This window comes from Salmo salar, chromosome ssa11, assembly GCF_905237065.1.
Source record: "Salmo salar chromosome ssa11, Ssal_v3.1, whole genome shotgun sequence".
Classification (NCBI taxonomy): domain Eukaryota; kingdom Metazoa; phylum Chordata; class Actinopteri; order Salmoniformes; family Salmonidae; genus Salmo; species Salmo salar.
The window spans coordinates 97469883-97496957 of record NC_059452.1 but is presented as its reverse complement, the minus strand read 5'-3'; the positions used below and the strand labels follow the sequence as shown (position 1 = coordinate 97496957).

At 42.1% G+C, this 27075-nt stretch overlaps 1 protein-coding gene across 1 annotated transcript in view; it reads right to left on the bottom strand.

The window, feature by feature from the left end:
- Positions 1-27075, bottom strand: part of LOC106563762 (A disintegrin and metalloproteinase with thrombospondin motifs 2) — a 100071-nt gene that overhangs the window by 46525 nt on the left and 26471 nt on the right. The window contains exon 4 of the mRNA XM_045690151.1: positions 2849-3066. Within this exon, the coding sequence (XP_045546107.1) occupies positions 2849-3066 (218 nt within the window). The remainder of the gene's footprint in view (positions 1-2848; positions 3067-27075) is intronic.

Genomic DNA, 27075 nt, shown 5'->3' with positions numbered 1-27075 from the left:
GTGTAGTTTAGTGTTATGTAGTGTAGTTTAGTGTTATGTAGTGTAGTGTTATGTAGTGTAGTGTTGTATAGTATATTCTTATATAGTGTAGTGTAGTGTAGTATAGAGTTATGTAGTGTAGTGTTATGTAGTTTAGTGTTATGTAGTGTAGTGGTATGTAGTGTAGTTTAGTGTCATTTAGTGTAGTGTTGTGTGGTGTAGTGTTAAGTAGTGTAGCGTAGTATAGTATACTGTTATGTAGTGTAGTGTTATGTAGTATAGTATAGTATAGTGTTATGTAGTGTAGTGTTATGTACTGTAGCGTAGTGTTGTGTAGTGTTATGTAGTGGAGTATATTGTTATGTAGTGTATTGTAGTGCAGTGGTATGTAGTGTAGTATAGTGTAGTGGTATGTAATGTAGTTTAGTGTTATGTAGTGTAGTGTTGTGTAGTGTAGTATAGTGTAGTGTTATGTAGTGTAGTGTTATGTTGTGTAGTTTAGTGTTATGTAGTGTAGTGGTATATAGTGTAGTTTAGTGTTATTTAGTGGAGTGTTATGTAGTGTAGTGTTGCGTTGCATTGTGTAGTGTAGTACAGTATAGTATTTTGTAGTGGAGTGTTGTGTTATGTAGTGTAGTTTAGTTGTATGTAGTGTAGTTTTGTGTCATGTAGTATTATGTAGTGTCGTGTTGTATAGTATAGTGCCATGTAGTGTAGTGTCGTGTAGTTTAGAGTTATGTAGTGTAGTGTTATGTACGGTAGTGTTCTGTAGGTTAGCATAGTGTTATTAAGTGTAGTGTAATGTTATGTAGTGTAATGTTATGAAGTGTAGTGGTATGTAATGTATACTGCTCAAAAAAATAAAGGGAACACTTAAACAACACATCCTAGATCTGAATGAAAGAAATAATCTTATTAAATACTTTTTTCTTTACATAGTTGAATGTGTTGACAACAAAATCACACAAAAATAATCAATGGAAATCCAATTTATCAACCCATGGAGGTCTGGATTTGGAGTCACACTCAAAATTAAAGTGAAAAACCACACTACAGGCTGATCCAACTTTGATGTAATGTCCTTAAAACAAGTCAAAATGAGGCTCAGTAGTGTGTGTGGCCTCCACGTGACTGTATGATCTCCCTACAACGCCTGGGCATGCTCCTGATGAGGTGGCGGATGGTCTCCTGAGGGATCTCCTCCCAGACCTGGACTAAAGCATCCGCCAACTCCTGGACAGTCTGTGGTGCAACGTGGCGTTGGTGGATGGAGCGAGACATGATGTCCCAGATGTGCTCAATTGGATTCAGGACTGGGGAACGGGCGGGCCAGTCCATAGCATCAATGCCTTCCTCTTGCAGGAACTGCTGACACACTCCAGCCACATGAGGTCTAGCATTGTCTTGCATTAGGAGGAACCCAGGGCCAACCGCACCAGCATATGGTCTCACAAGGGGTCTGAGGATCTCATCTCGGTACCTAATGGCAGTCAGGCTACCTCTGGCAAGCACATGGAGGGCTGTGCTGCCCCCCAAAGAAATGCCACCCCACACCATGACTGACCCACCGCCAAACCGGTCATGCTGGAGGATGTTGCAGGCAGCAGAACATTCTCCACGGCCTGCATGGTTTTGGGCTGTAAGCACAACCCCCACCTGTGGACGTCGGGCCCTCATACCACCCTCATTGAGTCTGTTTCTGACCGTTTGAGCAGACACATGCACATTTGTGGCCTGCTGGAGGTCATTTTGCAGGGCTCTGGCAGTGCTTCTCCTGCTCCTCCTTGCACAAAGGCGGAGGTAGCGGTCCTGCTGCTGGGTTGTTGCCCTCCTACGGCCTCCTCCACATCTCCTGATGTACTGGCCTGTCTCCTGGTAGCGCCTCCATGCTCTGGACACTACGCTGACAGACACAGCAAACCTTCTTGCAACAGCTCGCATTGATGTGCCATCCTGGATGAGCTGCACTATCTGAGCCACTTGTGTGGGTTGTAGACTCCGTCTCATGCTACCACTAGAGTGAAAGCACCGCCAGCATTCAAAAGTGACCAAAACATCAGCCAGGAAGCATAGGAACTGAGAATTGGTCTGTGGTCCCCACCTGCAGAACCAGTCCTTTATTGGGGGTGTCTTGCTAATTGCCTATAATTTCCACCTGTTGTCTATTCCATTTGCACAATAACATGTGACATTTATTGTCAATCGGTGTTGCTTCCTAAGTGGACAGTTTGATTTCACAGAAGTGTGATTGACTTGGAGTTACATTGTGTTGTTTAAGTGTTCCCTTTATTTTTTTGAGCAGTGTAGTTTGGTGTTATGTACTGTAGTGGTATGTGATGTATTTTAGTATAGTGTAGTATGTAGTGTAGTGTCATGTTATGTAGTGTCATGTAGTATAGTGAAGTAGAGGGTTGTGTAGTGTACTGTTATGTAGTGTAGTGTTACATAATGTAATGTTATGTAGTGTAATGGTATGACGTTTAGTGGTATATAATGTAGTGTAGTATACTGTATTATACTGTTATATAGTGTAGTGTAGTGCGTAGTGTAGTGTAGTGGTATATAATGTACTGTAGTATAGTGTAGTATACTGGTATGTGGTGTAGTGTTATGCAGTGTAGTGTTAATGTAGTGTAGTGTCATGTCATGTTATGTATTGTAGTATAGTGTTATGTAGTGTTATGTAGTGTAGTATCATGTTATGTAGTGTAGTATAGGTTTGTGTAGTGTACTGTTATGTAGTGTACTGTTATGTAGTGTAGTGTAGTTTTATGTAGTGTAGTGTTATGTAGCGTAGTGTTATGTAGTGTAGTGTTATGTAGTGTATTGTTATGTAGTGTAGTGTAGTGTAATACAGTATGTTACTTACTATGTTCATGAGGGTGAGGAGGTACTTCTGGATGTTCTCTCTGCCATGGAAGTGGACCACAGAGTAGTCCACCCCCAGTAGAACCTCCATGTTGAACAGCTCAGGTTCCTCGTGGGCCTGGCGTCGGGCCCGGGCCCTCCTGGTCCGGTTCAGTTTGTGATGCTGCTGCTGCACTCTGGACAGTGACTGCAGGTCCATCAGACCACCCAGAACTGACCCTGAACAACATAACATACAGACAGATATATGGGGAAGAAGGCCTTAGAGAGGAGTCACGGTATCTAATGGCACTGTACCGGAATGTTATTTAAGCTGGATGATATTAGCCAGTAAAATTAAAATAAACGAAGTACTGACTCAAATAGGATTATTTTCCAAAAATGGTTTGGTGCTGTATCCTTGTAAGTAATCCAGCGTGAGAATGGTATAAAATCAATTTAGGTTTGTACGTTTAATTTGGAGTGCTAATTATATATATTAGCCATTCTGGGAACATACAGACAAGTGAATGTGTTTAATTCACGGTGCATAACCTTTTCTATTCCGTTTGGAAGTCTTGGGGTAAAACAGGTTGATCTGACAGCTTGTTAAAAAGTATAATCCTCCCAACTGTTTTCACACACACACACACACACACACACACACACACACACACACACACACACACACACACACACACACACACACACACACACACACACACACATCCTGTCAGAGTACATTATTCCAACGCTGTATGAACCTTGGCTGAGCATAGCTTTTCTCTCCAGCCGGGTTTGAAAGAGACAGATTAGTTAAAGGCCCAATGCAGCCATTTTTATCTCAATCCCAAATCATTTCTGGGTAACAATTACGTACCTTACTAGCTAGGTTTCCATCCAATTGGCGACAGATTTCCATGCAAATATTCTAGTTTCCAGTAAACTGGCTTGTTGGGATAAAAAGCAGTGCATGATGACCTAGTGAACACAACATTTTCATGTACCGATTAAAAATGTAAGGTTCAATGTGTTTCCATCGCATTTTCAACTCTACCGAAAACTGTTGTGTTAAAAAGCAAATGTGTCTACTCTGGTCCTGGCACTTGCGTTCTAGCCAACAGTTTGCAGATACAGTGCGGGTAGGTTGTGCGGGTAGGTTAGTCTACATGATGAGATTTGTATGGATAAGTCCAGCATTGATCATCATGTCACAAGAATAAGACCCTCAATATTAATTAGAAAGGCACATCAAGCTCATCACCATGCACTTTCACCACTCTGTGAAGTTCATCATAACTTATTTCAATTGTAGCCTAATAAATTACATGGTTTCCAGAGTCTTAGTGGGAGGACCACACAACATATCATCACATGACTCCATATTTAAAGACGGTTCTTGCATAATTAAGGCTGCCATATGTAACTTTTTGGGTAACCCGACCAAAATCACATAGAAATGTGAGTTATAGATCTGTCACTGATAGCAAGTCTAAGAAGCGGTAGATATGTTCTATGTGCATTATTTCTAAGCTTCCTGTTCTTAAGTTTAGTTTTTGCGTGTTTTACTTTTGGTTGTGTTCACCAGCTTCAAACACTATATTTTTGGTTATGGAAAATATATTTTAAAGTGGTATAGATGGTACAATGATTCTCTACACACTATACTTGCTTGTTTTGTTATACTGAACTATTAGAATTTTTGCAACCAGGAAACAGCGGAGCGATTTCTGCATAGTACAGCTTTAATTTTACCGATACAAAAAGATCCCATCAGGACGAACAAAAAATTATCTGTAAGCATTTATAAACTTCCTGTTTACATCATTTACTCACATAAAAAAAATAGCTTCTTAGCAATTTCTCAAGCAAGAATTTTGCAAGGACTGTCTGGGAGTGGTGTGAGTGGAGAGTGGAAAACTGGCAGAGATGTCACCAGGCAGGCCAAAACTTCATCCCACCAAAACAGTGGTGGGATAACAGCTCTTATACTAAACGGGCATTATCATCATTTTCACCATTTTACAGTACTATTACAACCTCATAGTGTGTAAATATAAATATAACAACACAAGAAAATATATTTTTTGGAGGACTGCACTGGGCCTTTAAGACAATAGCAAAATCTTGGGTTTGCTCCTAAGAATACACATTCCTTCATTGGTGAAGTGAAAATCATTCTGACATCCTCCCCTGCACATCTGTCTGTAACACAGCTCTCTTTGCCTCGGATGAATTCATACTCAGGTATGCAACCAAGGAGCCATGCCACTCAAACGCTCTCTACACATGCAATATCTCAATGACTCAATGAGGGTGGGAGGTTATGGGTGGAGAAACACCCAGAGACTGAGAGACAGATTGATAGAGATGGTCCAACAACACAGTTCAGCCAAAACTGTTGTCATCCTTGATTGTGAACCAGACCAACAACAACACATTAATACAATTATGCAAACTCTTACTGTAGAGATGAATTGTAGCTGTGATAAATTACCTAAACTGCATAATGGGAATACTATGCCATACTTAGCAAGAGGATCTAGCAGGGCATCTTTATAGTATGATTATTGTCTTTACTATGTACAGTGCGGTAAGAAAATATTGACACCCTTGATAAAGATGAGAAAAATCAATAATTCAAATACTGAGGTATATTGTACGCTCAAAAAAATTGGGAAATTATATTATACTAATACAATTGCTCAGAGAAAGTGATTTTGTTTAACAAGTCATATTTTTTTTAATCAAAAAGGTAATGGTCAAAGTTATGGACACCCCTACAGATTCTTATAAATAAAGTAGTAAAAAGGGTAATATTTGGTCCCATATTAGCATCCAATGACTTCATCAAACTTATAACTCTACAAACTTGTTACTTCAGATGCATTTGCAGTTTGTTTTGGTTGTGTTTCAGATTGTTTTGTGCCCAATAGAAATGAATGGTAAATAATGTATTTAGTCATTTTGGAGTCACTTTTATTATAAATAAGAATAGAATATGTTTCTTAACACTTCTACATTAATGTGGATGCTACCATGATTACGGATAATCGTGAATAATGATGAGTGAGAAAGTTACATAGGGTCAAAGATCATACCCCCAGACATGCTAACCTCTCACCATTACCAATAGGTTAGTATGTCTTGGGCATATGATCTTTGATCTTTTCTTCATTAGAATCTTTAAAGGTGTTAACCCTTTAGAGAAAAAAATGATTACTTGTTAAACAAAGTCTCTTTCTCTGAGTAATTGTATTAGTATAAAATAATATCATTTCCCTTTTTTTTTTACACAATATAGCTCAGTATTTGAATTATTTATTTTATACAGTCATTATTGCTCATTTTTTATAAAGAGTGTCAACAGTTTCGGACCCCATTGTACATTGCTAAGTCCAAAATGGGCTATACTGTATCGCAGAAAGGTGGAAACCTTCATACCCTTCTGTACTGCAACTGCCAATCAGAGGATCACCAGAGAAGGAAGGGAAGGGCCATCCTCCTCGGTGAATTTGATACAAAAATTAAAATAGTGAAGCATTAAAAAAGTTATCCTTTTTAGGTAAAACTATACTAAATATATTAATGTCACCGAATAATTGAATAAAACACACTGTTTTGCAATTAAGGTCTACAGTAGCCTCAGCAGCAATCTGTAGCTTCTGTCCTCTCTAGGTACATTGACATCAATAAGGAGAAGCAAGAGAGAGAAAGAGAGACCGAGAGAAAGAGAAAGAGAGAGAGAGAGAGAGAGAGAGAGAGAGAAAGATATTTGGTTGTACTTTTTTTAACTTTCACTTTCAGTTAGCTAGTGAATGCAGCTACTAGCCTACTCAAACACCTGGCACAAACAGAGAGGTTTGCTATGTTACCGAGCTGGCTATGGCTATCCAACACTGGAACTCTTCCAAGTCAAGATAAGCTTTTGTATTGCCACCGGGGCCCACCGGTATAACTGCTAATCTGCTTTCTGACTACACTGTACTGCATGATTGTAGCGATTTAACTAACACGTTAGTTCTAGTAGCTATGTTGGCTATGACATGATAACAATGGTAGGCTGTGTGTAGCGGTTAGCGGTCATGATATGAAGGTTTGGCTAGGAAAGGTTTTTTGCCTGGTCACACACAGCTGATGTGTTGTGCACTGAAGTCCATAAGCGAAGGAAAAACGTGAGAGGATTAGAACGCACATTTCCAGTGCGATCGGGAAAATATTCTGTCCCCTTGACTTTTCCACATTTTGTTAGGTTACAGCATTATTCTAAAATGGATTACATTTGTCCCTCATCAATCTACACACAATACCCCATAATGACAAAGCAAAACACTGTTTTTTAGAATTATCACATTTACTTAAACTGTTAGGGCTAGGGGGCAGCATTTGCACGTCTGGATAAAAAAAATGTACCCGATTTAATCTGGTTACTAATCCTACCCAGTAACTAGAATATGCATATACTTATTATATATGGATAGAAAACACTCTAAAGTTTCTAAAACTGTTTGAATGGTGTCTGTGAGTATAACAGAACTCATTTGGCAGGCAAAACCCTGAGACATTTTCTGACAGGAAGTGGATACCTGATGTGTTGTATTGACTTTAAACCTATCCCATTGAAAAACACAGGGGCTGAGGAATATTTTGGCACTTCCTATTGCTTCCACTAGATGTCACCAGCCTTTACAAAGTGTTTTGAGTCTTCTGGAGGGAGATCTGACCGAACAAGAGCCATGGAACGATGATGTCCCATTAGACACCTGGCGCGCGAGTTCATGTTGGGTACCCTCGTTCCAATACGTTATAAAAGAGTATGCATTCGTCCACCTTGAATATTATTCATGTTCTGGTTAAAAAAGGCCCTAATGATTTATGCTATACAACGTTTGACATGTTTGAACGAACGTAAATATATTTTTTCCCCTCGTTCATGACGAGAAGTCCGGCTGGCTTAGATCATGTGCTAACGAGACGGAGATTTTTGGACATAAATGATGAGCTTTTTTGAACAAAACTACATTCGTTATGGACCTGTGATACCTGGAAGTGACATCTGATGAAGAGAATCAAAGGTAATGGATTATTTACATAGTATTTTCGATTTTAGATCTCCCCAACATGACGTCTAGTCTGTATCGCAACGCGTATTTTTCTGGGCGCAGTGCTCAGATTATTGCAAAGTGTGATTTCCCAGTAAGGTTATTTTTAAATCTGGCAAGTTGATTGCGTTCAAGAGATGTAAATCTATAATTCTTTAAATGACAATATAATATTTTACCAATGTTTTCTAATTATAATTATTTAATTTGTGACGCTGACTTGACTGCCGGTTATTGGAGGGAAACGATTTCCTCAACATCAATGCCATAGTAAAACGCTGTTTTTGGATATAAATATGAACTTGATAGAACTAAAAATGCATGCATTGTCTAACATAATGTCCTAGGAGTGTCATCTGATGGAGATTGTAAAAGGTTAGTGCATCATTTTAGCTGGTTTTATGGTTTTGGTGACCCTGTCTTTGACTTGACAAAACATTACACACAACTCTTGTAAATGTACTGTCCTAACATACTCTAAATTTATGCTTTCGCCGTAAAACCTTTTTGAAATCGTAAAACGTGGTTAGATTAAGGAGATGTTTATCTTTCAAAGGGTGTAAAATAGTTGTATGTTTGAAAAATTTGAATTTTGACATTTATTTGGATTCAAATTTGCCGCTCTTGAAATGCACCTGCTGTTGATGGAGTGCACCACGGGTGGCACGCTAGCGTCCCACCTAGCCCATAGAGGATAAGGATTCAGACCCTTTACTAAGTACTTTCTTGAAGCACCTTTCGCTGTGATTACAGCCTTGAGTCTTCTTGGGTATGACGCTACAAGCTTGGCACACCTGTATTTGGGGAGTTTCTCCCATTCTTCTCTGCAGATCCTCTCAAGCTCTGTCAGGTTGGATGGGGAGCGTTGCTGCACAGCTATTTTCAGGTCTCTCCAGAGATGTTTGATCGGGTTCAAGTCGGGGCTCTGGCTGGGCCACTCAAGGACATTCAGAGACCTGTTCCGAAGCCAGTCCTGCGTTGTCATGGCTATGTGCTTAGGGTCGTTGTCCTGTTGGAAGGTGAACCTTCGCCCCCAGTCTGAGGTCCTGAGTGCTCTTGGTCACCTTACCATGACCCTTCTCCCCGATTGCTCAGTTTGGCCAGGGTGGTCAGAACTAGGAAGAGTCTTGGTGGTTCCAAACTTCTCCTATTTAAGAATGATGGAGGCCACTGTGTTCTTGGGGACCTTCAATGCTGCAGAAATGTTTTGGTACCTTTCCCCAGATATGTGCCTCGACACAATCCGGTCTCGGAGCTGTACGGACAATTCCTTCGACCTCACGGCTTGGTTTTTGCTCTGACATGCATCGTCAACTCTGGGACCTTATATAGACAGGCGTGTGCCTTTCCAAATGATGTCCATTCAATTAAATGTACTACAGGTGGACTCCAATCAAGTTGTAGAAACATCTCAAGGACGATCAATGGAAACAGGATGCACCTGAGCTCAATTTCGGGTCTGAATACTTACGTAATAATGGTATCTGTTTTAGTTTTTAACACATATGTTAAAATTTCCAAAAACTATTTTTGGACTTTTATTTACCCCATTTTAGAATAAGGCTGTAATGTAACAAAATGTGGAAAAAGTCAAGCGGCACTGTATAACTGTTAGACTAATAATTACACCCTAGAGTAGCTAGATGCAGGTAAGAGTGTGGAAGGCGGTATTGAATGAGCCAGACTCTGTCACATTGATTTTTCAAAACTCTCTTGATATGTGCACCTACGTTGTAAACTTTCATTCATAGGCTAGGTTGTAGCAACCTCATAATGGGTACAGGGAACATTTGAGTATCATGTAGTAGCCTAAAACTATCGATGTTACATTGAGCTGGGGGAATGGAATATGAATGGCAGTCATCCAATATTCTGTAATAAGGCCATACTCATAAAAAAAAGTTATCCTCCCTCATCTTAAATATCACCAACCGCCACTGCTGCCAATATCATTTCAATGACACAAAAAGCATTAACGGTATAAATCCACCACATTTAAATATAGCTTGGATGATGACAGGGGAGCTCCTGCATTTTCTATCAGGACAAAGTCAAGCCTATTGGCCCAGTAGTGATAAAACTCAGACTAATAACAAAGCAATAGGGTTCACATAAGGCCAGTCATATTTTTCAGAAAAAACTCCTCAACATACATCTATTACTTCATTAAGTCTGTGTCCTGCACAATAAACAATCTCCTCAGGTTAAATAAAGGTGCAGATTTATGGCTGATTTACAGACAGACAGAGTGGTTCGACTAGAGGACAGAGTGCTTGGACGGCCCTGCGGCTGCCTGGCCACTGCACAGGAACTCATATACTGCAGGCATTAAATCTCATTATTAAATGGGAGATTGGTTACATTAGCAGATTACAGATTTTTTTTTTTTTTTTTACATCTCTGGCAAAATATATGTAGAGAATCTAGATGTAAGAAAGATGAAAGATAATGTTATGGAAGGGTGAAGACAAAGGTCATCAATAAAAATATTTTTCATAGTTCTCTTTAAAACTGGAATCCTTAATGGTGAAACTGCCACATCCATTTGGGATATTACAACAACAAAGAAGTTACTGTAAACAACAAACACGGCAACAAAACCGAAACAATAACAGAGGTGCTGGGGCGGACAGTGACGCTGTTTCCATCTTTAAAATTACATTATTACTCCGGCCGTGATTGTGAGTCCCATAGGGCGGCGCCCAATTGGCTCAGCGTCGTCCGGGTTTGGCCGGGATAGGCCGTCATCATCCTTAACTGACTTGCCTAGTTAAATAAAAAATAAAAAATAAATCTTGAAGCGTTGTATTTGTATGTACTTCTGTACTGCTATTAAAATTTGATATGAGGGAACAATGGTGCCGGAGAAAAAGGCCGACGTTTTACGTGTCCCCAACCAATTGTGTTTTTTTTGTTCGTTTATTTCCGTTGTTTGTAACTTATTTTTTTACTTATTTTGTACATAATGTTGCCGCTACCGTCTCTTATGACCGAAAATAATTTTTCGATTACAATTGCAATTACTCACCACGGACTGACAGAATCCTTTTTTCCATTTAAGAGCCTGACGAGCCGGACGCGAATGATATACTGCTTTCTCGGGAACAGGCCCAGATCACTGTGATTTGCGTGAAGAGGAGGCGGAGAAAAAGGGGCCAGAGGACGGGCTGCCTTCTGAGAATTTGTAGGCGATCAAATAAACCCCCACTTCCTTCCAATCTGCTAGCAAACGTGCAATCTTTGGAGAATAAAATCTATGACTTACGCGGAAGATTAAACTACCAACAGGATATTCAGAACTGTAATATCTTATGCTTCACAGTGTCGTGGCTGAACGACGACACCGGCAGGATAGAACAGTGGCGTCTGGTAAGACAAGGGGCGGCGGACGATGTACTTTTGTAAATAACAGCTGGTGCACGATATCTAAGGAAGTCTCGAGCTATTGCTCACCTGAGGTAGAGTATCTCATGATAAGCTGTAGACCACACTATCTACCTAGAGATAGTGTATTTTTCGTAGCTGTTTACATACCACCACAGACTGAGGCTGGCACTTAGACAGCATTGAATGAGCTGTATTCCGCCATAAGCAAACAAGAAAACGCTCACCCAGAGGCAGCGCTCCTAGTAGCTGGGGACTTTAATGAATGGAAACTTAAATCCGTTTTACCAAATTTCTATCCCGATGTTAAATGTGCAACCAGAGGGGAAAAAACTCTGGACCACCTTTACTCCACACACAGAGACGCATACAAAGCTCTCCCTTGCCTTCCATTTGGCAAATCTGACCATAATTCTATCCTCCTGATTCCTGCTTACAAGCAAAAATTAAAGCAGGAAGCACCAGTGACTTGATCAATAAAAAGTGGGTAGATGAAGCAGATGCTAAGCTACAGGATTGTTTTGCTAGCAGAGACTGGAATATGTTCCGGGATTTCTCCGATGGCATTGAGGAGTACACCACATCAGTCATTGGCTTCTTCAATAAGTGCATCGATGACGTCGTCCCCACAGTGACCCCACAGTACATACCCCAACCAAAAGCCATGGATTACAGGCAACATCCGCACTGAGCTAAAGGCTAGAGCTGACGCTTTCAAGGAGCGGTGCTCTAACCCGGGCACTTATAAGAAATCCCGTTATGCCCTCCAACGAACCATCAAACAGGCAAAGCATCAATACAGGACTAAGATCGAATTGTACTACACCAGCTCTGACGCTCGTCGGATGTGGCAGGGCTTGCAAACCACTACAGACTACAAAGGGAAGCACAGCCGATAGCTGCCCTGTGACACGAGCCTACCAGATGAGCTAAACTACTTCTATGCTCGCTTCGAGGCAAATAACACTGAAACATACATGAGAGCACCAGTTGTTCCGGAAGACTGTGTGATCACGCTCTCCGCAGCCGATGTGAGTAAGACCTTTAACCTCTATGGGCTAGGTGGGACGCAAGCGTCCCACCCGTGGTGCACTCCATCAACAGCAGGTGCATTTCAAGAGCGGCAAATTTGAATCCAAATAAATGTCAAAATTCTAATTTTTCAAACATACAACTATTTTACACCCTTTGAAAGATAAACATCTCCTTAATCTAACCACGTTTTACGATTTCAAAAAGGTTTTACGGCGAAAGCATAAATTTAGAGTATGTTAGGACAGTACATTTACAAGAGTTGTGTGTAATGTTTTGTCAATTCAAAGACAGGGTCACCAAAACCATAAAACCAGCTAAAATGATGCACTAACCTTTTACAATCTCCATCAGATGACACTCCTAGGACATTATGTTAGACAATGCATGCATTTTTAGTTCTATCAAGTTCATATTTATATCCAAAAACAGCGTTTTACTATGGCATTGATGTTGAGGAAATCGTTTCCCTCCAATAACCGGCAGTCAAGTCAGCACCACAAATTAAATAATTAAAATGAGAAAACATTGGTAAAATATTATATTGTCATTTAAAGAATTATAGATTTACATCTCTTGAACGCAATCAACTTGCCAGATTTAAAAATAACCTTACTGGGAAATCACACTTTGCAATAATCTGAGCACTGCGCCCAGAAAAATACGCGTTGCGATACAGACTAGACGTCATGTTGGGGAGATCTAAAATCGAAAATACTATGTAAATAATCCATTACCTTTGATTCTCTTCATCAGATGTCACTTCCAGGTATCACAGGTCCATAACGAATGTAGTTTTGTTCAAAAAAGCTCATCATTTATGTCCAAAAATCTCCGTCTTGTTAGCACATGATCTAAGCCCGCCGGACTTCTCGTCATTAACGAGGGGAAAAAAGATATTTACGTTCGTTCAAACATGTCAAACGTTGTATAGCATAAATCATTAGGGCCGAATTTTAACCAGAACATTAATAATATTCAAGGTGGACGAATGCATTCTCTTTTATAACGTATTGGAACGAGGGTACCCAACATGAACTCGCGCGCCAGGTGTCTAATGGGCCATCATCGTTCCATGGCTCTTGTTCGGTCAGATCTCCCTCCAGAAGACTCAAAACACTTTGTAAAGGCTGGTGACATCTAGTGGAAGCAATAGGAAGTGCCAAAATATTCCTCAGCCCCTGTGTTTTTCAATGGCATAGGTTTAAAGGTAATACAACACATCAGGTATCCACTTCCTGTCAGAAAATGTCTCAGGGTTTTGCCTGCCAAATGAGTTCTGTTATACTCACAGACACCATTCAAACAGTTTTAGAAACTTTAGAGTGTTTTCTATCCATATATAATAAGTATATGCATATTCTAGTTACTGGGTGGGATTAGTAACCAGATTAAATCGGGTACATTTTTTTATCCAGCCGTGCAAATACTGCCCCCTAGCCCCAACAGGTTAAACAGGTCAACATTCACAAGGCCGCAGGGCCAGACGGATTACCAGGACATGTACTGTGAGCATGGTGTCTGGCAAGTGTCTGGCAAGTGTCTTCACTGACATTTTCAACCTCTCCCTGTCCAATACCAACATGTTTCAAGCAGACCACCATAGTGCCTGTGCCCAAGAACACTAAGGTAACGTGCCTAAATGACTACCGATCCGTAGCACTCACGTCTGTAGCCATGAAGTGCTTCAAAAGGCTGGTCATGGCTCAAATCAACACCATTATCCCAGAAACCCTAGACCCACTCTAATTTGCATACTGCCCCAACAGATCCACAGATGATGCAATTTCTATTGCACTCCACACTGCCCTTTCCCACCTGGACAAAGGGAACACCTATGTGAGAATGCTATTCATTGACTACAGCTCAGGGTTCAACACCATCGTGCCCTCAAAGCTCATCAAAAAGCTAAGGACCCTTGGACTAAACACCTCCCTCTGCAACTGGATCCTGTACTTCCTGACAGGCCGCCCCCAGGTGGTAAGGGTAGGGAACAACACATCCGCCATGCTGACCCTCAACACAGGGGCCCCTCAGGGGTGCGTGCTCAGTCCCCTCCTTATCTCCCTGTTCACTCATGACTGCATGGCCAGGCACGACTCCAACACCATCATTAATTTTGCAGATGACACAACAGTGGTAGGCCTGATCACTAGCAACGACGAGACAGCCTATAGGTAGGAGGTCAGAGACCTGGCCGTGTGGTGCCAGCACAACAACCTCTCCCTCAACGTGATCAAGACAAAAGGAGATGATTGTGGACTACAGGAAAAAGAGGATGAGCATGGCCCCATTCTCATCGACGGGGCTGCAGTGGAGCAGGTTGAGAGCTTCAAGTTCTTTGGTGTGTGTTCGCTGTTGTGCCTCTGACACCGGGCCCTAAAAAAGACTCCACCCATCCTAGTCATAGACGGTTCTCTCTGCTACCACACGGCAAGCGGTACCGGAGCGCCAAGTCTAGGTCCAAGAGGCTTCTAAACAGCTTCTACCCCCAAGCCATAAGACTCCTGGACATCTAATCAAATGGCTACCCAGACTATTTGCATTGCCCCCTCTCTTTAACACCGCTACTACTCTCTGCTGTTTTCATCTATGCATATTACCTAAAATAACCGGTGCCCCCGCACATTGACTCTGTACCGGTAGCCCCCTGTATATAGTCTCGCTATTGTTACTACTCTTTAATTACTTGTTACTTTCATTTCTTATTCTTATCCATATTTGTTTTTAACTGCAATGTTGGGTAGGGGCTCGTAAGTAAGCATTTCACGCATGTGACTAATAAATTCTGATTTTATTTTTTTAATTTTATGAATTCTGTCTTCATGGACTCCTGCCCAGGTCAATTCTGGGCCCTCGATCTAAGCTTTGGAATAGATGGATCGGACCTGGCAACCCAAGCAGTCAATAAGAATAGATGGATCAGACCTGGCAACCCAAGCAGTCCATAAGAATAGACAGATCAGACCTGGCAATGCAAGCAGCCTGGGAAGTAGAGAGGGGACAGGGGACAAAATACCCATTGCTCAGGTTACCTTCAGCTCACACCAGGGCCAGTCTTTATTCCACCCCATCAAAGCCACAACTCAGCATATTCCAACACAGGCACCCTGAGCCAAAGTGGATGCTGCTCACCCATTATAGTATCACAATGTCAACTGACACGGAATTTAAAAACAACAAAGTCATCATATTTCAAGGGTAAAGCCTTCGAAGAACAACGGTGTTCTCTGCCGTGGACTATAAATAGAGTGATAGAGAGGAGGGTTGGTCACGTGTGCCGGATTTCTATACCGATGATTCTGCAGACATCGACTCCTCATTAGTGTTGATAGATACTGTGTGTCATTGCTGATGGTGTTAATACTGGGCTTCCCAGTAGCAGTCTTCAAGATCCCCTCATATTATACACAGAGGAAAAGTGTGAGTTGAATAAAGATGGTGACATGATGGCGCTTTGTAATGATAAAACGGTTGAAGAGAAAGCATTGCACCACAGGTGTTTTTTTTATTAGAGTGTCTTGGCTACTTCAAGAGTTTCTACTTCATGTATAAATAGCATGGTGCCTGGTGCAGTCCTAATGCTGTTAGTGCAGTCCTAATGCTGTTAGCTGTAACCCCCGGTGGGACAGTGGAGGTTGCACCCTTGAGGCAGGTACTTAGCCAACGGGGCCTCCGGGAACATTTCAGTGACAATGCAAAAGCTAAACCATAGCAGAGAAACCACAGAAGTCACTGGATCAGCTGGATCAGCTGCTTTCAGTCTAAATGTCAACAGAAAGCACTCGGCTCCAAGACTCGGTGGATGCATGTGCCAGTAGGATGCATGGGGAGTGAGTAGCTCCTATAGCTGCAGGAAGTAGTTTGGGGATGGGTGTGTTGCGATTTTTGGAATGGGGGGGGGGGGGGTCGGGGGTTGAAGAATAAATACAATTGCTTGCGCCGAAGACATCTAAATCAGTCTGCTAATACACGACTAGTAAAGGTCCAGTGCACAATTTTTGTCAGATTTATTTTTAAAACTAAATGTATTTGAGTGTTTACCAGCATTTGTAACTTGAGACTGATAATTATCTGTACAAAACAGTTAATCTGATTATACTTGTGGAATATAAAAATACTTGCTTGATATATGTTTCCAGTTTCTTGAAATACAACTTATTTCTATGTGAAAACTGAAATGGTCTATTCATTCCTTTTCCATTTTAGTAGACACTCTTATCCAGAGCAACTTACAGTAGTGAGTGCATACAATTACATACTGGTCACCCATGGGAATCAAAAATCCCAACCCTGGCATTACAAACGCCATGCTCTATCAACTGAGCCACATCATCAAATCACATCGTCACAAACCACTTGATGTCTCAATGTACTCAATTACTGTATTGTACATTGTTTTTCAGGCTGATGGAAAGTCTACAGCTACAAACCTAGATGACCAGCCTATGTACAATACAATAATGTACATTTACATTAAGTAGTTTGTAAGGATGGTAAATTAATACTGCACAAAAAGTGGTTGTTTTACATGTTATTTAATGTGGATGTTATGTGTCTCTGCCCATAACTTTGCACCTTTTGATGTAAATGTTTGGGGACAGGGTTTTATTTTTTCTGGATTCCATTAGAATGACTATTCACAGAGAAAGTGACAGGGCAACAACTCCTAGAATTCCAGCTATTGAATCCTGAAAGATACTGTTCTTAATTATACAACTCACTTTTTTGCCAAAATGGAGATGCTGAAACAATGTTTTTGCCTGCGCTACAGATGTCTATATTGGTCCGCTAATACTAGTAAAGGCCCAGTGCACTACTTTTGTAAATATTGTTAATATTTTTTTTTTTAATTCAGATTTTTCAGGGGGTGCTGCAGCACCTTCAGCAACCCGACTTCCGGCGGCTATGGTAACTCCGTTTTGTACCGACAAAAATGGGGTTATACGTAGAAACCAGACAACAAAGTTTAAATTAAGCCTCTAAAATCTATAAATCAACATATCCCCAAGCAACTAGGAGAGTGTGAGCGATCGGTTAAGTACAACAGCGAACCAATCAGTTGGTAAAGCGGCTCGGCGACACGAATCCAATAAGCCGTGGCTTCCCCCAGAGGAAAAGACGAGGAGCAACTTGGAGATGCAAACGAGAGTAATGAACTGTTAAGGGCTATCCAGGAAAACATAGCTAAAATGCTCTCAATGCACACCAAAACAAACAAACTTCTACAATCTGTTTTTACAAAAGTATATTTGCTCGAAAAGAAAGTACAGGCTACCGTGTCAGACACGCACAAACAAGGCATGCACATGAACGAACAAGATAACAAAATTAGCTTTTTGGAAACAGTTGCAGCCTTTAGAAGATGATTTGGACTAGCAATAAAACCTAATGAGACAAAACAACATGAGAAAACCTAATGAGACGAAACAATATTATTATTATTATTTTTTTAATCTTTATATAACTAGGCAAGTCAGTTAACCTTTCTTGGGTAGGGGGCAGTATTTTCACATCCGGATGAAAAGCATGCCCAAAGTAAACTGCCTGTTACTCAGGCCCAGAAGCTAGGATATGCATATAATTGGTAGATTTAGATAGAAAACACTCTAAAGTTTCTAAAACTGTTAACGTTATGTCTGTGAGTATAATAGAACTGATATGGCAGGTGAAACCCCGAGGACAAACCATCCCCCCCCCCCAAGAAAAAATGTTCAGCATACCACTGTTTTCAATGACTGTCACAATCCTCCCAGATTGTAGTTCCTAGGGCTTCCACTAGATGTCAACAGTCTTTAGGAAGAGTTTCATGCTGGTTTTTGGAAAAATTAGCCAGAAATTGTAGTTTTTCTAGGTGGCTCCCATTTTGGCTGTAGTGTTTCCAAGCGCGTGGAAGAGAGCACGTTTTTTGGTATTTGTCTCCGGTATAGACAATAACGATTCTCCGTCTTAAAATGTATAGTTTATTTACGTATTAGGGTACCTAAGTTTTGATTATTAACGTTGTTTGACTTGTTTGGAAAAGTTTATTAGTAACGTTTGGGATTCATTTTGTATGCATTTTGATTGAGGGAAACTGGGTGGATTATTGACTGAAGCGCACCAGCTAAACTGAGTTTTATGGATATAAAGAAGGACATTATCGAACAAAAGGACCATTTGTGATGTATCTGGGACCTTTTGGAGTGCCAACAGAAGAAGATCATCAAAGGTAAGGCATTTATTATATCGCTATTTCTGACTTTCGTGGTGCACCTGCCTGGTTGAAATATGTTTTTCATGCTTTTGTATGCGGGGCGCTGTCCTCAGATAATCGCATGGTGTGCTTTCGCCGTAAAGCCTTTTTGAAATCTGACACAGCGGCTGGATTACCAAAAAGTTAAGCTTTATTTTGATGTATTACACTTGTGATTTTATGAAAGTTAAATATTTATAATTCTGTAGTTTGAATTTCGCGCTCTGCGATTTCACCGGATGTTGGCCACGCTACCGTCCCTCGTGCCCATAAGAAGTTAAAAACAAATTCTTATTTTCAATAACGGCCTAGGAACAGTGGATTAACAGCCTTGTTCAGAACAACATTTTTTGACCTTGTCAGCTCAGGGATTTGATCTTGCAACCTTCCGGTTACTAGTCCAACGCTCTAACCACTAAGCTACCTGCCAACCCTTGAAACAACATGAGAAAACCTAATGAGACGAAACAACATGAGAAAACCTAATGAGACAAAACAACATGAGAAATCCTAATGAGACGAAACAACATGAGAAAACCTAATGAGTCAAAACAACATGAGAAAACCTAATGAGTCAAAACAACATGAGAAAACCTAATGAGACAAAACAACATGAGAAACCTAATGAGACAAAACAACATTAGAAAACCTAATGAGACGAAACAACATGAGAATATTGACGAGGAAAAAGGAGACCTTTCCAGCTACGTGGTCAAACTGATATAATTCTATAGCTAGAGGACTCTTGATATCTCCAGGAGTGATAAGTATATTTTTGTCTTTATTTGTTGTGGTCTCATACTGTCTTTTTGTTACCTAGGGTCATCTACTTTAACCTGTTGGGGCTAGGGGGCAGTATTTGCACCGCCGGATAAAAAACGTACCTGATTTAATTTGGTTACTACTCCTGCCCAGAAACTAGAATATGCATATAATTAGTAGATTTGGATAAAAAACACTCTAACGTTTCTAAAACTGTTTGAATGGTGTCTGTGAGTATAACAGAACTCATATGGCAGGCCAAAACCTGAGAAGATTCCATACAGGAAGTGCCCTGTCTGACAATTTGTTGTCCTTCTGTTGCATCTCTATCGAAAATACAGCATCTGTGCTGTAACGTGACACTTTCTAAGGCTCCCATTGGCTCTCTAAAGCCGCCAGAAAGTGTAATGGGGTGTCTGCTGTCTCTGGGCGAAGAACAGCAGGAGAATTTGTGAGTGGTCAGCCTGGGGACAGTGACACTGGAGATGCGCGTTCATGAGAATTCTCCATTTTTTTCTTTCAGCCTTTGAATGAATACAACGTTGCCCGGTTGGAATATTATCGCTATTTTACGAGAAAAATAGCAAAATTGATTTTAAACAGCGTTTGACATGCTTCTAAGTACGGTAATGGAATATTTTGAATTTTTTTGTCACGAAATGCGCTCGCGCGTCACCCTTCGGATAGTGACCTGAACGCACGAACAAAATGGAGCTATTTGAATATAACTATGGATTATTTGGAACCAAAACAGCATTTGTTGTTGAAGTAGAAGTCCTGGGAGTGCATTCTGACGAAGAACAGCAAAGGTAATCCAATTTTCCTAATAGTAATTCTGAGTTTAGGTTGTCCCAAACTTGGTGGGTGTCAAAGTAGCTAGCCGTGATGGCCGGGCTATGTACTCAGAATATTGCAAAATGTGCTTTCGCCGAAAAGCTATTTTAAAATCTGACACCGCGATTGCATAAAGGAGTTCTGTATCTATAATTCTTAAAATAATTGTTATGTATTTTGTGAATGTTTATCATGAGTAATTTAGTAAATTCACCGGAAGTTTGCGGTGGGTATGCTAGTTCTGAACATCACATGCTAATGTAAAAAGCTGTTTTTTTTATATAAATATGAACTTGATTGAACAAAACATGCATGTATTGTATAACATAATGTCCTAGGAGTGTCATCTGATGAAGATCATCAAAGGTTAGTGCTGCATTTAGCTGTGGTTTTGGTTTTTGTGACATATATGCTTGCTTTGAAAATGGCTGTGTGATTATTTTTGGCAGGGTACTCTCCTGACATAATCTAATGTTTTGCTTTCGCTGTAAAGCCTTTTTGAAATCGGACAATGTGGTTAGATTAACGAGAGTCTTGTCTTTAAAATGGTGTAAAATAGTCATATGTTTGAGAAATTTAAGTTATAGCATTTTTGAGGTATTTGTATTTCGCGCCACGCGATTCCACTGGCTGTTGACTAGGGTGGGACGCGTCCCACCTAGCCCAGGGAAGTTAAGTGCTGCCTGTATTTCCAGTGGCCTACTTGGTGTGTGAACGGCTGATTGCTCTTTAATTTACAGATATTTGTTGACACATCAACCAGGATTAAGGGGCAGCGCAATTTGTGACTTGTTTCAGTAATCATTGGCTGTATTGAACGGGGAGTGGCTTCACCTCTCATAGGCAATCATACATAAGTGTTTGTACTTCAGTCTGCCCAGGTTTCTCAGACAGTTCTGTGAAGTTATTAGAGGAAGGAAAGACAGGAAGGCTCCACACCACTCTCTCACTTGAGTATCTTACCTAGTTATTTTCAGACAATAAAAGGTTTGCTCTTGGGCATCTATGTGTGTGTTTTCTATACCTGTACGCTCCTCTCACTGTAGGCTATACAGACGCTCCCCACTCCTTGGCTGCAACCCTTCTAATTTAGTGTGCCCTGCACGCACAACCCATGTGGAATTCCGTGTCTCTGGCAGCATTTGGAACTGCTGATCTGCGTTCAAGAACGTTGAGTTCATCTCAGCCTATACTGCCTTTCAGTCCCTTGACTTTTTGGCCCTGACAGAGACATGGATCACCCCAGGGAACAATGCTGCTATCTCTTCATCTGACTACGTTTTGTCTCACAGTCCAAGAGCATCTGACCGTCTCGGTGGTGGCACAGGTCTACTCATTTCTCCGAAGTGGAGATTTTCTCTTTTCTCCCTCTCTCACCTGTCCATCTCCTCATTTGAATTCTATGCTGTCACTGTCACCCATCTACTCAAGCTTAACATTGTTGTCATCTATTGCCCACCAGGTGCCCTTGGAGAGTTCCTCAAGGAGCTTGACACCTTGATAAGCTAATTTCCTGATGATGGCTCACCGCTCTTCATACTTGGCGAGTTCAAACTCTCGACGTCTGCCTTCGACTAATTTCTTTCCAACTCACTCTTTCCTCTCCTTGCCTCTTTTGACCTCACTGTTTTCTAATCCCCTCCAACTCACATGGCAGGCAATACGCTTGACCTCATCTTTACTAGAGGCTGTTTGCCCACTAATCTCAATGCAAACCCCCCTCCAGGTCTCTGATCACTTCTTTCGGTCAATTTCTGTCTCCCTTTTCTCCAACCCTAACCACTTAGCCCCTACCCAGATGGTCATGCGCTGCCATAATCTTTGCTCTCTCTCTCCCACTACTCTTTCCTCTTCTATCCTATCATCTTTCCCTTCTGCTAAATCATTTTCCATCCTGTCTCCTGATTCTGCCTCTTTGACCCTCCCCTCATTCCTTTCCACATCTTATCACTTGCACTGTCCCCTTTCCTCCCAGCCGGTTCTCCCCTCACCTCCTGCTCCGTGGCTGTGACTCATTGCGAGCTTACAGAACAGGGCTGCGGACAGCTGAGTGAAAATGGAAAAAAACTAAACTTCTGGAGGACATATCATCCTTTCACACCCTCCTCTCTACCTTCTCTTCCTCTGTATCCACTGCTAAAGCCCCTTCCTATCACTCAAGCTTCGTCTCTAACCATTTACATTTACATTTTAGTCATTTAGCAGACGCTCTTTTCCAGAGCGACTTATGGATGGATGGATAGGTGGGTGGGAGGATGGATGGGTGTAAGTGTGCCTGAGAGGTAGGGAGGGTGGGAAAAGATGGGAGGTTGGGACAAACTTTGCTTGGGATGGGTAAAGGGGGGAGAAAACAGGGAGGATAAGGTAGAGGTGGAGGGGGATGGGTTTGGTTTGGGGGAGAAGGAAGGATTTCACTATACTACAATGTAATTTTATTTATTTGTGTGACTTGCAAGACTGCTGTAAAATGAATAAGAGTTTTGGACAGATTAGAAAAGGATGTTGAGTCATTATTAGTCCTTGTTTGTCATTATAGCTAAGATTCAATAGTGATTATTGGTGAGAGTGGAGAGGGACGAGGTGACACTAAAGTGTTTGGGAGGGTCTCCACTCAACTCACTTAAGTCTCTCGATGGATCTACTCTCCCCAGGTAGACCCTCACCAGCCATTATATTTTAATTTAATTTACAAGGTAATACAAACTGACCACAATACTTAAATGGCCGTTTTTCTCCAATGTATGTACAATTACATAATCCACAGATATTTGGTAGATTAGGAGTGGGATCTCTAAAGCCCTAAAAAGGCATAGCACCCTCAAAGTACAAAGAAGTGCTTTATGTTTTTTTGGTTTTGTGTGTTCTCTGATAAATGTCTGCCCAGCCAACATATTCACATGCTCTATATATGTATAATAACTATGTATTCATACTATGACTCTGCCATTCCATGGAATGCCCACCGCCCTCATATGACATGTCTGCTAAAATGTTTTATCGGGTTCTTCAATTATAGACCGGAACAGACAGAGTTAACTTTGACTCCATACAAGTAAAAAACAACGAAATCAAACTCATTACATGGAATGTGCGCAGGTTTCACAATGGAAACAAAGCACATGCCATGTGCCCTGGACACCATATGTAAATTGATTGCCCCCCATCTATCTTCAGAGTTCATTCTGCTAGGTGACCTAAACTGGGATATGCTTAACACCCTGGCCGTCCTACAATCGAAGCTAGATTCCCTCAATCTCACACAAATTATCTAGGAACCCACCAGGTACAACCCTAAATCCGTAAACATGGGCACCCTCATAGATATTATCCTGACCAACTTGACCTCCAAATACACCTCTGCTGTTTTCAATCAGGATCTCAACGATCCCTGCCTCATTGCCTGCACCCGTTATGGGTCCACGGTCAAACGACAACCACTCATCACTGTCAAACCCTCCCTAAAACACTTCATCAAATAGGCCTTTCTAATCTACCTGGCCCGGGTATCCTGGAAGGATATTGACCTCATCCCGTCAGTAGAGGATGCCTGGTTGTTCTTTAAAGCAATTTCCTCACCATCTTAAATAAGCATGCCCCTTTCAAAAAATGTAGAACTAAGAACAGATATAGCCCTTGGTTCACTCCAGACGTGACTGTCCTCGACCAGCACAAAAACATCCTGTGGCGTACTGCACTAGCATCGAATAGTCCCCGTGATATACACAGGAAAGCAAAGGCTAGCTTTTTCAAACAGGAATTTGCATCCTGCAGCTCTAACTCCAAAACGTTCTGGGACACTGTAAAGTCCATGGAGAATAAGAGCCCCTCCTCCCAGCTGCCCACTGCAATGAGGCTAGGAAACACTGTCACCACCGATAAATCCACAATAATTGAGATTTTCTCTACGGCTGGCCATGCTTTCCTCCTGGCTACCCCATCCCCGGCCAACAGCTCTACATCCCCCGCAGCTACTTGCCCAAGCCTCCCCAGCTTCTCCTTCACCCAAATCCAGATAGCAGATGTTCTGAAAGAGCTGCAAAACCTGGACCCGTACAAATCAGCTGGGCTAGACAATTTGGACCCTCTCTTTCTAAAATTATCCACCGCCATTGTTGCAACCCCTATTACTAGTATGTTCAGACATCTCTTTCGTATCGCCGGAGATTCCTAAAGATTGGAAAGCTGCCGTGGTCATCCCCTCATCAAAGGGGGTGACACTCTGGACTCAAACTTTTACAGACCTATATCCATCCTGCCCTGCCTTTCCAAAGTCTTCGAAAGCCAAGTTAACAAACAGATCATTGACCATTTCGAATCCCACCGTACCTTCTCCGCTGTGCAATCTGGTTTCCGAGCTGGGGAGCACCTCAGCCACGCTCAAGGAACTAAACGACATCATAACCGCCATCGATAAAAGACAGTACTGTGCAGCCGTCTTCATCAATCTGGCCAAGGCTTTCGACTCTGTCAATCACCGTATTCTTATAGGCAGACTCAACAGCCTTGGTTTCTCAAATGACTGCCTCGCCTGGTTCATCAACTACTTCTCAGATAGAGTTCAGCGTGTCAAATCGGAGGGCCTGTTGTCCGGACCTCTGGCAGTCTCTATGGGGGTACCACAGGGTTAAATTCTTGGGCCGGCCCTTATCTCTGTATATATCAATGATGTCGCTCTTGCTGCGGGTGATTCCTTGATCCACCTCTACGCAGACGACACCATTCTGTATACATCTGGCCCTTCTTTGGACACTGTGTTAACAAACCTCCAAACGAGCTTCAATGCCATACAACCCTCCTTCCGTGGCCTCCAACTGCTCTTAAATACAAGTAAAACTAAATGCATGCTCTTCAACCGATCGCTGCCCGCACCCGCCCGCCCGACTAGCATCACTACTCTGGACGGTTCTGACGTGGAATATGTGGACAACTACAAATACCTAGGTGTCTGGCTAGACTGTAAACTCTCCTTCCAGACACATATTAAGCATCTCCAATCCAAAATTAAATCTAGAATCGGCATCCTATTTCGCAAGAAAGCATCCTTCACTCACACTGCCAAACATACCCTCGTAAAACTGACTGTCCTACCAATCCTCGACTTCGGCGATGTCATTTACAAAATAGCATCCAACACTCTACTCAGCAAACTGGATGCACCCTATCACTGTGCCATCCGTTTTGTTACCAAAGCCTCATATACCACCCACCACTGCGACCTGTATGCTCTCGCCGGCTGGCCCTCGCTACATATTTGTCGCCATACCCACTGGCTCCAGGTCATCTATAAGTCTTTGTTAGGTAAATCTCCGCTTTATCTCAGCTCACTGGTCACCATAACAACACCCACCTGTAGCACGCGCTCCAGCAGGTATATCTCACTGGTCATCCCCAAAGCCGACACTTCCTTTGGCTGCCTTTCCTTACAGTTCTCTGCTGGCAATGACTGGAACGATTTGCAGAAATCGCTGAAGTTGGAGACTTATATCTCCCTCACTAACTTTAAGCATCAGCTATCTGAGCAGCTCACCGATCGCTGCAGCTGTACACAGCCCATCTGTAAATAGCCCATCCAACTACTTACCCCATCCCCATATTGTTTTTATTTATTTTTCTTTGCTCCTTTGTACACCAGTATTTCTACTTGCACATCATCATCTGCACATCTATCACTCCAGTGTTAATTTGCTAAATTGTAATTACTTCGATACTATGGCCAATTTATTGCCTTACCTCCTTACCCCATTTGCACACACTGTATATAGATTTTTCTATTGTTATTGACTGTACTTTTGTTCATCCCATGTGTAACTCTGTTTTGTTGTTTTTTGTTGCACTGCTTTGCTTGATCTTGGCCAGGTCGTAGTTGTAAATGAGAACTTGTTCTCAACTGGCCTACCTGGTGTCACGTCCTGATCAGTAAAGGGGTATTTTGTTATTGTAGTTTGGTCAGGACGTGGCAGGGGGTGTTTATTTAGAGTGTCTCGGGGTTTGTTGGTCTATGTGCTTATGTAAGAGGGAGGGTTTGTTTAGAGTGTCTCGGGGTTTGTTGGTCTATGTTCTATGTTAGTGTATTTCTATATTCAGTCTTTCTATTTCAATGTTTAGGGTTTGTTGATTGAGCTTCAATTAGAGGCAGCTGTTCCTCGTTGCCTCTGATTGAAGGTCCTATGTATAGGGGTGTTTGTGCTATGGGTGTTTGTGGGTAGTTGTTTCCTGTTTTGTGTCTGTGCACCTGACAGGACTGTTTAGTGTCGTTCGTTGTTTTGTATACGTGATTTGTTTGTTTTTCCTTCTTTTGATTTAATAAAGAAGATGAGTATACACATTCCCACTGCACCTTGGTCCAATCCTTACGACGCCCGTTACAGAACTACCCACCACCAACGGACCAAGCAGCGGGGTAAGGAGCTGGAGAGGAGCTATCGGGAGTCGTGGACCTGGGAGGAGATCCTAGCCGGAGAGGGACCATGGAGGAAGGCTGGAGTGGACCGGGAGTGTTTTGTTGGAACACGGTTGGCATGGAAGCCTGAGAGGTAGCCCCCCAAAAAAAATGTTTTGGGGAGGGGGGACACGGGTAGTTTGGCTGGGCCAGGGTTGAGCCCTAAGCCAACTTCCCGTGCTTACCAGAGGCAGCGTGGTACTGGTCAGGCCCCGTGCTATGGGGTGATGCGCACGGCGTCGAGGCCAAGCATCCACAGGCCGGTATGCTCGGTGCCAGCGTCCCACATTTGCCGGGGGGAAGCGGGCACCCAGCCAGTAAGGGTGGTGCCAGTCCTGCACTCGAGACCACCAGTGCGCCTTCACGGCCCAGTGTATCCTGTTCCCGCTCTCCGCACTAGCCCTGAGGTGCGTGTCTCCAGTCTGGCGTCTCCAAAGCCAGCACTATGCACCAGGCCTTCA